Consider the following 14,818-nt stretch of genomic DNA (forward strand, 5'->3'; position numbering starts at 1 on the left):
TTATATTAAAAAATAATAATAATCATTCAGCATAGAGGAACACAGCAATGGGGACCAAAATGGCAGAAGAAGACGAAGAAGAAGAAGAAGAAGAAGAAGAAGAGAAGCCCAAAAGCAACCCTGAGCGTGATGAACTCTCTCAGTATTTAGTTAGGTGTAGACTTTCTTTGTAAGATGGATATGAATGGTTTAGTTCTGGTGGAGTTTTATGTTTTATCTTCTATGTTAATTAAGCCACTGGTTATATCGAGTAGGTCTCATACTCGACTTATTTCACTGAGGTTAATTGGAGTGGGGTGGGAAGGGGGTGAAGGTCTATGCCTATAGGAGTAGGGTGAAGGATGATATCTAAGAGGATATATAAGAGGAGCACTTACAGAGACGATGGCAATAAGAATGCCAGCGAGACAGAGCACGGCATCGCTTATGGTGTCTCCGTTTTTATAAGGATACCGGATGGACTGGTCACTGCAGTAAAACCCGCGTTGATACGGCTCGATCATGCTAGTTTCAATTAACAGGAAAGGCAGGGCAGCTACAGCGAGAGAGAAAGAGAGAGAGAGAGAGAGAGAGAGAGAGAGAGGCTTCAAGTCAGTCACAGACAAACAGGAAGACACACGCACAGGAGGCGAGGTGGCACAGCACAGCACGCACAGCAGCCGAGAATTATGGGATACACAAGGAAAGGTGGAGAGCTTCTGGCATGGAGGACTGACCATTAAAAGAGGATGGGTTTGGCCATATCGCTATATGTTTTCAGCTCTTTTAAATCTAAAACAATGTCTATTTCTAGACATCCAGTCTTTCTATCTTACTATACAGTATGCCTATATATATTTATATATATTTTCTTATCACTCTTTCAGAGGCCTCAGCCTCCCATGCCTTTCCCAGTCTTGCCCGGCACCATGCCCCGAGTCTGATGCCCCCAGCAGGGGCACTTACGCTGGAGAGGGGCAGGAAGACGCCCACAGTCATCAGCACGGAAGAGGGCACAGTGCTGTTCTTAAAGTCGTAGCGAATGCTGTCGTCCGTGCAGTAGAAGCCGCGCTGGTACGGCTGTATTGAAGACTTGTGCAGCACCATGGAGGGCAGCATGACTGCGCAGAACACACACAAACACAGGCCGCGCATATCGTCACACACACGGACTTACCTGAGATGCTGTGCTGCTCATAATTATGCACATTTAGCTCAATTTATATACAATCTCACCTGCGTTATTCAAACAGGATAAACATGTTTTAAAATATATTTTTTAAACAAAAAGATATTTAACACTGATCCTGCACTAGGCAATGAGGTTCTCGCTGACTTAAAAGCACTTCTTATCTACTAGCTAAACACAAATATACTGTATGCTCTACATGAACATTCCATCAGTACACGTTCTCAGTTAGCATACTCATTTAAAAAAGTACAATAGTAGCGGTATCTGTGCTTCCAAGCAGCTCAGAGTCTAAAGCTTGAGACAATGTGTGCTAAATAGCATTAGCCAAAATCCCTTAAATACACTAAACTTGAGAGAGCGCTTCGGCAAACATGAACGAGCGACACTCTTAGAAGGGAAATGTGCTTTTCTTTGGTTTGTTCCTCTAAGCGATGTTTTAAAGGTTTCATTTAGAAACTATTTTGTTTTTTTCCCATAAAAGGTTCCAGGTGAAGCTGCATTAAGATGCTTGATTGCTTTTGTTGTTTTCATTGTTGTTTATTTTTAAGGTTAAATCAGTTTTAATCCCAATTAATAGAATCGTTGTTTTTTAATGAGCTGATCTATGGTGCTTTGGTTATTCTAAAGATTTCAGAGGATTTCTAAATAATGTGTGTATAGATGCATCTAAGATGCGGGATTGATTTAATAATTAATTTATTGTTAAATAACTTGATCTGTATGCATGCATGTATGTATGGATGGATGAATGTCCAAAAACTGTTCTACCAAAAATTCATACCACAGAGGATAGCCATACTTTCCCAATAATTAACCAAATCTATTAAGTCCATTTAAAATGTGCAGAGTTCTCAGCTGTGTTATTTGGAAGAAAGGAAAAGATGCCAGTCTGGGAGCGAAGCCCAAAATGGCCTACTCGTTAACATTGTAAAAATGTCACATCTCCAGCAAAACACATGTCAGCTGTCACGCAGGGAAAATAAATCTAGGCTTCCAAATCAAAGCAAAGAAAACGCAAGCGGTTCAAGCTCTTAAGGCGGCATCTATGAAAGCTTGTAAAATGTGTGAATAGCAAGAAAAACAGGCCTAAGCTTACACTGGCCACCCAAATCTCTGGAACGGTCTTTAGGATGGCAAGAAACACCGGGATAAGGAAGAGTTCTGGGTTTTTGTGGTTTAAGAGAGGAGGTAAAATACACAAGTCAATAAATAACAGCCAACTTTCATTTTGCAAGTCAAGTTCGAACTCCCTTTGGCAAGAAAAATCTTGACCTCAAAAAGGCAAGCAGCAGCAGCAACTTTCATAACCCTGATGCAAAATGACATTCAGAAGTTCTTAAATCCCAGTCCTGGAATAATTCATACACACGAGTCGGTATTCAATATATTCCGTATCACCACAACATGGCTGAACTTTTCCTGCCTGTCTTTTTCACTCCAAGCATGGCAGCTCTTTAAAGCTTCAGTCGCAGGCTTCACCTGCGTAAACAAAGCGTGTGCAGTCGTGAGGAAGCACATTTAAGAGGAAGGTGAACTATTGGTGAGGGCTGGTGAGTTCACAGGCTTGGAAATACTTCATGGGAGCAGGCTGTGCACCAGGGAAACACCCACTGGTACGGATACTTAATAAACACGTCTGGATTCTTCTCACATCTGTGTTAAATCGGCTAGAGAGGACGGCCTGCGATCGATCAGAGGCTGGTTAGGAAGATGCACGTGGATGTATATGTCTGCATTTTCCATCCTCCAGGAACGCAAAGGGCAAACAGAGTTCTTGGCCAGCAGAGCAATTCCTACATGAATCAAACCATCAGAAATTTCCATCACATTGCTGTGGTTCTGTGCACACTGAAATTATGATGCAAATGAGTATGAGAGAGAGAGAGAGAGAGAGAGAGAGAGAGACAACACTTTCACTTGTCAACTAATGAGCCAGTTTTGGAGTGAGCGAAAGATAGATAGAGAAAAGCAATGATCGCTTTAGTGTATGTGGGAACTCCAGTGGCAGAGCACTGACCCCTTACTGAGCCTTAAAAATAAGCCCAACGGCAGCATGAGAGAATGCAGAGGAGCGACTACAAAGCCTAAATAGGTCTGAAAAGAGTGTGAGTGTGTGTATGTGTGCCTCTCTAGCAAACGTTACTGAAAGACTCTCTGTATATGCCCGCACTGCCAGCCACACTATGCCAGGCGGGAATTGTTCAACCCATCATGCCATCACCATGAGAGACGGCTGGTATGTGGAGATTCTGTCCCTCCCCTTCAAACACACACACACACACACACACGATTCCCATTCTCTTCCCCTAACCCTAATTCACTCCTCATGCCTGGGCTCATATGCGTCACAGGACAGAAGCTGTAGGGCTTCAAACGAAACAGGCTCGTAAATAACAGACTCATGCCGCTTTGCCTTAATGTCTCTCTATCTTTCTCTCTCTCTGGTTCTCTTAACTAAACACGAGTCACCTGTGTGATAAATCAAAGATGTTTTGCTTCGAGGGGTTCAAAGAGAGGATACTGAATACTCTGTCACTCAAACAATGTGCTTTCTTTTACTTATTAGAAAGCAAACGATTCATTTAGCAATCTAGAATGTTCCACGGTTTGCTTTAAAGGCCAATAGAGAACCAATGGATAGTTTATCCTTCTAATTTTTTAAACATGACTTTTAAACAACCCCTGTTTTTTTTTTTTGGTTTTGTTTTACGACGACAAACAACGTTTGACATTGATCCAATTTTTTTTTACAAATAATAAAAAGAAAACATCAGGTTGTGTGTCATAAGAGAACCTGAGAAGAGAAAGAGTGATTTCCCAGGAGCCCACAGATTTGCTTGGCATAAACATAAACAGTTCGACCGACGAGCCGACCCAGACGGCTCGCTCAGTTAGAGCTTAATGAAAATCATATGGAGCCAAAATGAACCGGGGTTTCATCTTGAGGAAGGCAAACTCTATAAGCTAAACATATACATACCACACACACACATACAACAACAATCAGAAACTGGGTGGCAGAAAGAAGTATTACGAGGGGAATTTTCCTATTTGGGTTATCAGATGCAGGCTGCAGTTTCCCGCAGCAGAAACAGAGAGCGGGCGAGAGCAGGCGTCACGGGTCGACTGAGGCTCAAGATGGCACATCAGAGATACCAACATGGCATGGAAAAAAATTGGCAACTCTGGGTGAAAATGACTGTTTATACAAGTAATGATGGCGAGGAAGCTGTTTGTTGGCTCGGTCTTATCAGACATTATGCTTTGCTGGCTTTCATACAATCTTTCCTAGTATTTCCTAGTCTAAACACGCAATATGAGGGACAAGTTTTGTGTGTGTTTGTGTGAGTTGATCACCTGATAGCCATCAGACTCAGGCAATTCAATACACTGTTTGGATGTGTGGTTTGGCCACAGCACAGAGCAACACCTATGATGTTAATGGAGGTGAGGTCTAGCCTGGACTCATCTTTTTTTTTTTTTTTTTTTATCAGGATGTCTGTGTCTAAAGATAAACTTTGTAACGCTCCTTGTCCATCCACAGTTCTTTCATTTACATGACATGAAATCTTCCACCTGCTTGGTTAATGTGAATTTACTACATATATGATGCAAAAGGTAATGCTGCCACTTCACATCTCCACGATCTCAGGAGCTTGAGTAATTGTCTGCATGGAGTTTTACACGTTCTTCTCCTCCTTTCCCGCCAGAACATGCTGGTAGATGCTGGTGCTGGTCTTCTCTAAACTGACAGAATGAGTGTATGGATGTCTGCCATCATGGACTGACCAAACCTGTCAGAATTTCACCTCATTAGCACTGAGTACTCGGATGCTGAATAGACAAATTAGCATCATAACGAGATCAATCATTATTAGATGACAAGTGCATCTTGGGAAAGCCAGTGAGGCATTGTGAGGAGACATGCTGAGGAAATCCTTTATATGTGCTGTGACATGCCTTAATGAAAACACCCACACACACACACACAGAAAGATTGGGGAAAGAGACGAGTACAAAGGTCAAAGGCTTCAGCTGGGGAGTCTATCAACAGCGCACACATACGCTCATATGTGGATACACACACATTTGGGTCAGAGGTTCTCTTAAATCCACAACACCATCATTGACAGCATTATGACAGATCAGGAGAAGGGCATAGGTCACGATGGCAGACATGACGCTAAGTAAAAAAAAAAGAGCTTGAAAGCTTGAAGAAGATAAGATGAGGAAAAACACAAGATGTTTGTCGTGACCAAGTGACCTTGACATTAAAGATAAGAGTCATCTCTCAGCTAATGAGAGCATCGGACTGTCTGTGTAGTAGCGGCTAGCATGCTTAAGATATCTCATGAAGACTTACAGCATGCCTTAAATGTGGAAATGGCAGATTAGCCGACTGAAATCATGTAACATTTCTTCTTTCGTTCCTGTGACTCATGATACAAAAATGATCTGAGATATTACGATGAGTGAAATCATGCTAACATCAAACGCGCTAGTGATTCATATGTACGAGGTGATGTTATATGCTCGTGATGTGCTAGTGAAAGCAGATTAAACCGCCTGTTCTCTACTAGACCCCTTTCAAATAGACTTGGTGACAGATTAATAAACAACCAGCGACACACCCAAGACCAGCATTTTACTGTAATTATAACCTGCTATGCTAGCTTGCGCCAGGAAAAATAAAAAAAAAAGAATGACACTTACACCTCCCTCTCAAATAACTGTTCTTTGCCCGAGGGCGCCTGTGCACATACGCACAACTTCATATGGGGAAATCTGTTCCTGCCAGTTCCTGTGACACCTATACCATCATCCTGCTAATATCTTGGCACTGTATGAATACAGGAAGTGTGTCAAACTGATAAGTCAGCCAGTCTGTAATATGTTAGTCATCCCTGATATTCAATGACGCACTTAAAATATTATAACAGTAAATATAACACTATGATCTTATGTGCTCTGGTGTGTAGTGAAAATATTGTTCATAATATCACATTTCCAGCTCTATTTACATACATTTTTTGCAGATAAATTACTTTTTCTGCAACTTTCTTTACACAGAGAGCATTGAATTATCCGTTAAAGTATCCAAATGTACTGCTAGGGCAGAAAGAGTTTACCAAAAGGGTTAAACAGGGCACAATGAACAGTAAGCCCATTGCTAAATAGCGAACAGAAAAGCTTGAAGGCATAACTGACAGCACATATTAGCCCTTTAACTCAGCATTTTAGCCTCGCAGGGGCATCAGTATTCCACACAGAGAAGGGGTTTGTGTTGAATTTAGGTTTCGGCTCTCCTGATTGGTTTGTCAGCGACCGTCATTTGGAGGAGAGGCCCGGGGTTCAGGGGTCGGATCCCAGGCCGAGATCCCAGAGAGGGGTGGTGTATGGAGGCTGAGAGTGAATGAGTGAGAGAATACAGCACCCTGTGGGAATGGCGCTCCGGAGAATGAGTGGAGTTTTGCCAGACCTCATCCGCTTGTGCCAAAGCAACAGATTTCAGAAAGAGAGAGAGAGAGAGAGAGAGAGAGAGAGAGAATGTTGGGAACAAGAGGAACTCTAGAGGAAAAGTTCATTAATTACTCAGGGAAGGGTGTGTGTGTGTGAGAGAGAGAGAGAGAGAGAGAAAGAGAGAGAGAGATAGATAGATAGATAGATAGATAGATAGATAGATAGATAGATAGATAGATAGATAGATAGATAGATAGATAGATAGATAGATAGATAGATAGATAGCAGTGATAGAGGGGTGTGAAAGGGGACTTTTTTTTCCATCCATCGTTTGTGTTTGTATATTTAGAGCTGCATGTGTCTGTGTGTGACTTTATAGCTGTGTGCTTTATAAATACGCTGCTGCACTTGCTCCCTGGTATTAGGCTGCACTGTGTGGCATTCTTCAGGAGTCAGAGGTGCATTTTAAGCTGGTATGGAATTTCCAAAACACACACAGGCACGATGGCTGGCGCACCATCACTGCAAACCCAAATCCATGATCCAGCTGACCCCTGTCCTGTGAACTGTGAACTCCAATATGTGTGGCCTCCCTGCTACACATCCTCTCTCCTGCCTCCTCTGCATTGCTACTGATCCTTACATAAACAGACACACACACACTATACCTGTGTTTCTGTAGTGAAATCCACACTTTATTAACTAAACTAAAATCATATCCTAACCTTAAAAATCCTATTCATAGCAAATAACCTTCTCACATATCAAAATTAGGCAGCACAATATAACAAATAAATGAATAAACAGACCCAAAGGAACAAAAATATATTACTAACATCCAGAATAAGCACGAATACGTAAATTCTTGTACAATATTAAAATAAAATTTTATGTGTTTAGTGTTAAAAGCAATTACGCCTGTTTTAAGCTAAGATTAAGTAGCCTTTATCGTCACATGTACATTACAGAACAATGAAATTCTTTCTTCGCATATCCCATCCTTGGAGGGTTGGGGTCAGAGCACAGGGTCAGCCATGATACAGCGCCCCTGGAGCAGAGGGGTTGAGGGCCTTGCTCAAGGGCCCAACAGTGGCAGATTGGCAGTGCTAGGGCTTGAACCCTGATCAACAACCTGGAGCTTTAACCATTTGAGCTAAAATCGCCCAAATGATTTGAGCTGCATTACCTGAACCTCGACAAGTTATCTGATTTCCGGTGATTCTAATACAGTCTGAACTCTGACTATATTTTCTATTTTTAACCAATCACTAATTGGCCAAACTATTAACTGTGGTACTGTTTGAATGGACCTGACATTAACACAATAATTAGACCTCCTAATAACATAATAAAGTTAGATCATTTAGATGAATTACACAGATAACTGACGACAAGCTTAAATAGTGTTGAAATACACATAGTTTTGGACATCTTAAACGTGTGCTATCCTTCATAGCTCGGTAATGATATCTTTGTAACATGTAAGTGTGTAAAGAGTAAGAGCTCCATGCCTCTATCTCTAACTGTCTCTGTGTCTGTCGCACAAACACTGGGAGCCACTCGGCATTGTCTGTGCAAGCTGCTAAGCTCAGCATTCTCAGTGCCTCAATACGCCGGATTTGCTGTGGAGTGAAAAACGTGCTTACACGCAGCAGTTTCCGCTCAGAGAATATCAGCGCCTGGTCACTGGCCTTTGCACACGTTGCCCGGTGCTGCAGTGCTGATACATGGTGTAAATGTTTATGTGGATGTGTATGTTTTGATTTTTGATCCAATTCATCTATATTTAGATACTGAGTTATATTTTGAAATTGTCCATGTTTAGGTGAAATCATAGTGTAGTGCATTTTCACATTACGTTGCACTGAAGCTGCTCTGTTATTTTACCTTTTTGATCCTCATCCCACCCACTACGCGTGGTGCTTATTCCCCATACACCGGGCAGAGACGTGTTTACCCAAGAGGGGACGTGGGTGTGCATAAATATCATTTACTGTGGTCTCCTTAAAGAAAATAAGGAGGCTCGTAGTATACCCTAAACATGTCAAAGGAGACTTTTAAATCATGCTGCTAAAAAGCCCTAATATGGTTCGTTGTGAAGTTCTACCTCAGTTAGCTGTTCACCGTATATACAGCTTTCTGATGTTTCTGCTGAGTCAAATCCGAGACTTGTGTGTTCATAATGAGTCAACACCGAGATGTATGTAGTAATAAACTTGTCTATTGGATTTATAACAGAGCTGATCGTATGTAAACACATCAGCACATCGCTAATACCTACACGGATTCCAATTTTTTTCCCCCAGCATTTACACCAGCAAGCTAAATATAGGGAAAATACTCCACAAAAATTTTTTTAAAGCTCACAAAAGTCAAAAATAACAACTAACATGAATGAAAGGCGACAATAGTTGTCTTTTAACCATTTGTGATTTGTTCATGCCTAAAAATAAGACTTTTGTTTTGTGGTGCTGCTTCAAGAACAGATGATATAGATTGGATCAGATCTAAACTTGGAGCATGAAAAACAAACACCTACTACTCGTCTGTTTTACTAAACAGCTCATGTCCTCGGCTACACAGGCGGTGGTAGCTCAGTTGGTTAAGGCTCTGGGTTGTTGACCAGGAGATTGGGGTTTGAGCCCCAGCCAAGCTGCCACCATTGGGCCCTTGAGCAACGCCCCCAACCCATCCTGCTCCAGGGATGCTGTATCATGACTGACCCTATGCTCTGACCCCAACTCTCCAAGGATATGTGATGAAATAATTTCACTGTGCAGTAATGTATATGTGACAAATAAAAAAAACTTAACTTCACTAATGAATAATCTATTATAAAAAAGCCTGAAACCCCTCCCCTTTCCGGCTCCCTGTAGCCAGTTTGGAGTCCAGTGAGCTGCCTTCAGCTGAAAAATTCACATAAATACATGAGATACATGTTTGCTTAAAATTTCGAAATCTGTCTAAAAATGTCCAGTGTAATAATGTGATTCTGAACCAAAAAAATCCACCGTCTAACATCTCAGTGTCTGCGCAAATCCCATGTTAAGCTACACAGACACAGAGAGTGTCTGCTATGGTCAGAAAATTGTACCCATGCCTATACATAGCAATTCTACATTCATGTTATTCAGACAACTAAAGCTACATTTAGACCCAGTTTAGATCTGTGGCATGAAAACAGATGTGTGTGCATGTCTGGATTGGAGTGTGTTAACATGTGCGTGGGTCTGGTGTGAGTGAGCATTTTAGGATAATCCATATGCGTGAGGCTGTATCTGTGAGGCCAAAATTCCGGACTCTTTCATTTTTGGAATTCACTATAGATGTACTAAATGTTTCTCCCTAGTCGATGCATTTACATACCAAAGTGACACAACAGTTCAGATTAAATAACAGTCCAGCTTAATCTCACTGAAATTAATCTGCAAAGTTGAGTTAAACCATGACAGCATGTTAATTAACCGTTATTATATTCATGCCTCTTTCGACATGCAGTAACTGACCCAGAGGTGATGGACCTTTACACACAGAACGGCTAAACACAAACACAGGAATGCAGAACACCCAGACTTTAACCTGAAGACAGGACGGGAGAAAAGGGAGAGGGGGCGAGTGAGGTCGTCCTTGGCCTTTGGGACATTGATGCGGTTTGTTTAACAGATGCCCACATGGGATTCCAGAAATCTCATTTCAAAATACTTCCAAACACACACACACACCACACACACACACCACACACACACACACACACTGGATTCCACAAAATCACATTCCTGAAAGGACTCTGGAATTATAACTAAGCTGACAAAATTGTTTTGTACAGCGTGAAGCAGCGACTTACTACGGTTACTATTTCTAGCAAACATTTTACCCATACCACTATCCCACATTCACACACACACACTGAAACAAAGCCTTGTAGCTGGCCAATGAGAGAAAATAAAATGCAATAAATCTCACTGTAAATAAGCAAATAATTGGTGTTTCCATAGAAACATTGCAAAGCTAGTAGGGGGTTCTTACAGTTGATCTTAAACACAACAACTGATTACGTGGAATTCCTGTTGTTCCTGAATACAGTTAGAAGGCAGTAAAAGGAGAGAAATGCATGTGGTGTTGGAGAACTGTTGGCTGATAACACACAAGGCTCACTAGAAAACACACACTCGAAGGGATTTAACAAAAGCCAGGGACATGTTATCACTCCATTGCTTCCCTGATGTCTGTTATATGGTTTGATAACGTCACCTCACGCACACAGACACGACCATGTGCGTCTAATTGCTACGTCAGACCCTCTGTTTTGTCTATAAACCCCAGACTGTAGTACATCACCTAACCAGCCACCTTGGAAACCAGCCACAAACATACAGACCATATACTGCTACGGTCACACATTGAGACTAAGCCCTACCATTTGACAGACCCATTAGTGGCTTGTGGGTGTCACTCAGATTTAGTGTGGTTTATGAAGTGTGTGTGGAAGGGAGACTAAATGACGCTACTGATCCCAAAACACACACATACTGTGTTCACACATAAGCATCTCTGGCATCACCTAATCAGACACCATCTAAACTCACATTTCTGTGAATATGCTTACAGAGATGTCAGCATTTAAAACCTTTTTGTACTCGTACACTAGCATTTCGTTCCTCTGGCAGAATGGAAATCTGGCATTTTTAATCAGAGTAAACAATTGAATTATTTTTTCGCCAGAAGTCTGATATAAAATGAGTCAGGACTGTTGGCTTTCAGTGTGAAAAGTGAGGTTTTTCCCTCTGTTGGATAACCTTACACAGAATTTTAGATGCTTATGAACAGGCATCTTAGAGAGCAGAAATGGATTTTATATTTTTTGAACATTACTTTGACCATGAATTTATTGCTCCAGTAGGCTATGTACAAACAGAATATTTATGACAAATTCTACAAATTCTCAAAACCCGAGTGTCGACTTTCATATGAGCCATCAGCCACCACATGACAGAGAAATTCAATGCTGTACTCTAATAAAGACAGTTCACACTTCGTTTCATGGTGTAAAATAGTTTTAATAAATGAATGAATCCGAATTCAAATTCAAGTCAAGCACCTGTATCTATTTACAATGAGATTGTGATTGATTCTTAAATACTGTTGTATATTTTGACCCTCGAGTCCTCTTGGATTGATGCTATAAATGACCAATTACAATTGCTTTATTAGAACTGAATTGTCATTTGGATGACAAGACGATGGTTACTATTATGTTCAGACCAGGCGACATCTGGATAATCTGAATACGAATGTACAGGATACAGAAATGCTGACATTCAAAATGACTCACTGACATACAATATGGACAACATCTCATGGCCAGCTGGAGGCTTCGCTGTGTTCCAGCTTCTTTCTTGGACGGAAACTACTCCTTTTCTCATGTGCTCTCCAAACAACGCTGTTCTTTTTCATTCTTAAATTATGGCCCTCACACTTCCCGGCCCACTCAGCTGACCACAATCACAGCTTTTTGCTTTGCCCCAGTGGACAGCGGGTTCTGACGTGTACAAATCCTCAACACTGCTCATCCAGCCGGCGCCCGGCCCATGCTATCTCAGTGTCCGTTTGCAAACATACAATACAGCTTTGCTTGTAAACACGCCAAAAACATCCTGGCATCATGTCTAAAAATATATAAAGGACGTATAACTAACTCTACAGAAAGGGATACAGTTCTTCCTTCAGCCTTCTCAGTTTGACCTCTGGTGAAACTCTTTAGCAGAAAACTTCTCCTTGTCTAAAATTAAGATGGATTGCTTGTCAAACATATATGTAACATTTTAACTATGAAGTGTAACATTAGTGCAATCTCTGACTGAGGTCTGCGCTAAGACGGCGTTAGCGCAGGAGGACTTCATTAGTCTTGGGCTCGGCAGGTTTTCCTGAATACTACATTAGCCTTCGAGTTGCAATTATGACCCAGTCAATGAGGGCGAGAGGCTTTGGGCTTGAGGAAATGGTCTGGAAAAAGAGAGGGATTATGTTTCACAGCACAGCTGGCCACATCTAGGGCAAGGAGTGAAAGTAAAGGATGGAGAGAGAGACACACACAGAGAGAGAGAGAACAGAGCAAATGAGAGAGCGAATAAGAGAGCAAGACCTTTTCCTCTTCCCACCCTTTTCTGAATTTGAGCCAACGCTCAAAGATGCCTGTGCCAAAAAATTACACCAGATGTCAGAGTAAGAGCAAGGGCTACGCTGACCCGGGACCAAGCATGCGAGAAATCTTGGAAAATATTTATAGACGTGGCTATGTGCGTTCCTCTATGAAACCAGAGGTTAACACAAGCACACTTAATGAGTGCATCTCCCATGGGTTCTCCAACATGCTATAACTCCTTTTCCTGCTATAACCCCCTTCCTAAAATGCCACACTTCAGAGAGGAGTAATAAATGAGCAAAATCAAGAGAGCCAAACCATATACACTTTGATCTCCTCCTAAACTAGGTGAATGAATATGGCAGGTGGTTTAGATGTTGCTTTAACTCTTGACCACTGATTGCAGACAGACACCTCTTCCATGTCCATGTGTAAACAAGCCAAAAGTTAGACAAGGTTTTCCATATTGTCCCTGCAGCTTCCTGGAGTAGAAGTTGGCTGAATGTGTGTTGTATTTTGGTGAACCATCTTAAAATGCACAGAGCGTGCTTGGGCTCCATCCTGCCCTGAATAGCATCCCAGCTCCATTGTCTGCTTGAGGAAAGTCATTGAAGCACAGTGCCGCTTAGGTGAGGGCCGCTTTTAGAAGGCGGCTTCCTGCAAAAGGCCGCCAACGAGCAAGTCTCTACATAACAAATATCCCAAAGGAAGTTACAGTGGGGAGCGAAGGTCGATAAGCATTCTAATGTTGCACAATTACACAGCCGTGAGCATTATAAGCTAATGCCGCACAATTACATTACACCGTTCCCTCCTGAGTGAAAAGGGATTAACCAGCCTCACCAGAGCAACACAAATAAAGAAGAAGAGGGTGAAAGCTTGTTTAGTGGCTGAGGCATGGACCTGGGAATGTGTATCACCCCCGACTATGACCCCCTTGGGGGTAGGGAGGAATATGGGAGTGTTCACCAAGCACGCACTTCTTATGCTTTAGTGCACTACTGTATGCTAATTGGGACAGCCTGAGCTTCACTCTCTCCAGAGAAGCTCAGCAGGAGGTGAGGTTTCTCAGCCGGTGATCTGTCTGACTGCTCGCATTTGCAGATTTACCTTCACTCCGCTCATACATGGCAGCAAGCTCCATTCCACCACTAAGCATGAGGTCAGGGTTTGATTAGACTTTCTGCTACTATACCTATAAAGATATACAGCATTTTGTAGAGAGGGAAAGATTCAGACAAGGCAGCGTTAAACAGATGGAACCCCAAGCATCCAGCATCGCACTGAACAAAGCCCATTCAATCAGACATTCTTCAAGTGGCCCACAACTTTGCATGCCCCCCCACCTCAAGTCCCCATCTTAATGAGTCTCCTCTCTTTCACAACACCCTCCACCCCACAACATAAAGGAGTGCAACCGCCCTGTCTTTACCATCACAAAGAGAATGTTCGTTTGTATCCGTCTTTGATGCACAAAGTCGATGCCACTGCCATCTCTTAATTGGAGAAGGAAGTCTGTTTCAACAGGAGATTTACTCCATATGTTGTTTATGGCATTTTGCGTTCGACAAGAACCACATATAAGAGTCTTATATAGAGAAAATATAAAGCAAACACTGTAAATGTTTTCATTATCTTACAACTATGGAAAAGAGGAAAAGGGGAGGGACTTGTGCTCACAGTCGTGTTCATGGTTGTATAGAAATCCTGGACACATGGCTGTATGCCATAACAAAATATCTCAGGTGCTTGTGCATCAAATAGCAGTTTATCTGCACAAATGCAGAAGAAATCCCATCCTTCTTCTCTACGTCTTTGTGAGTACAAAAGCAGCTGCATGCTGAAAGATCAGCAACGATTCAGCTCTGCTTGTCAAAAGACACACACTTATGCCATTTTTTTCACATTCCACAAACAAAAAGGCCAGAGAGGCACATGGTCTTGGTCTTTCTTCACTCTGAAGGAAAGCTGATATGATGCAGTGTAGTGGTTTGAAAAGAAGCAAGGCAGCTGAAGAAAGGGATTTGTAGAATGTATACCGCTGG

At 42.0% G+C, this 14,818-nt stretch overlaps 1 protein-coding gene across 2 annotated transcripts in view; it reads right to left on the reverse strand.

The window, feature by feature from the left end:
- The window catches only part of plpp3 (phospholipid phosphatase 3), a 32,155-nt gene that overhangs the window by 15,444 nt on the left and 1,893 nt on the right, over positions 1–14,818 (reverse strand). The window contains exon 2 of one of the 2 annotated variants that reach the window (XM_058379244.1): positions 378–535. In XM_058379244.1, coding sequence (XP_058235227.1) covers positions 378–535 — 158 coding nt within the window. Of the gene's footprint in view, positions 1–377; positions 536–945; positions 1,101–14,818 lie in introns of both variants that reach the window. The other variant, XM_058379245.1, reaches the window with a different exon arrangement.

Source organism: Hemibagrus wyckioides, linkage group LG25 (assembly GCF_019097595.1).
Source record: "Hemibagrus wyckioides isolate EC202008001 linkage group LG25, SWU_Hwy_1.0, whole genome shotgun sequence".
NCBI classification, from domain to species: domain Eukaryota; kingdom Metazoa; phylum Chordata; class Actinopteri; order Siluriformes; family Bagridae; genus Hemibagrus; species Hemibagrus wyckioides.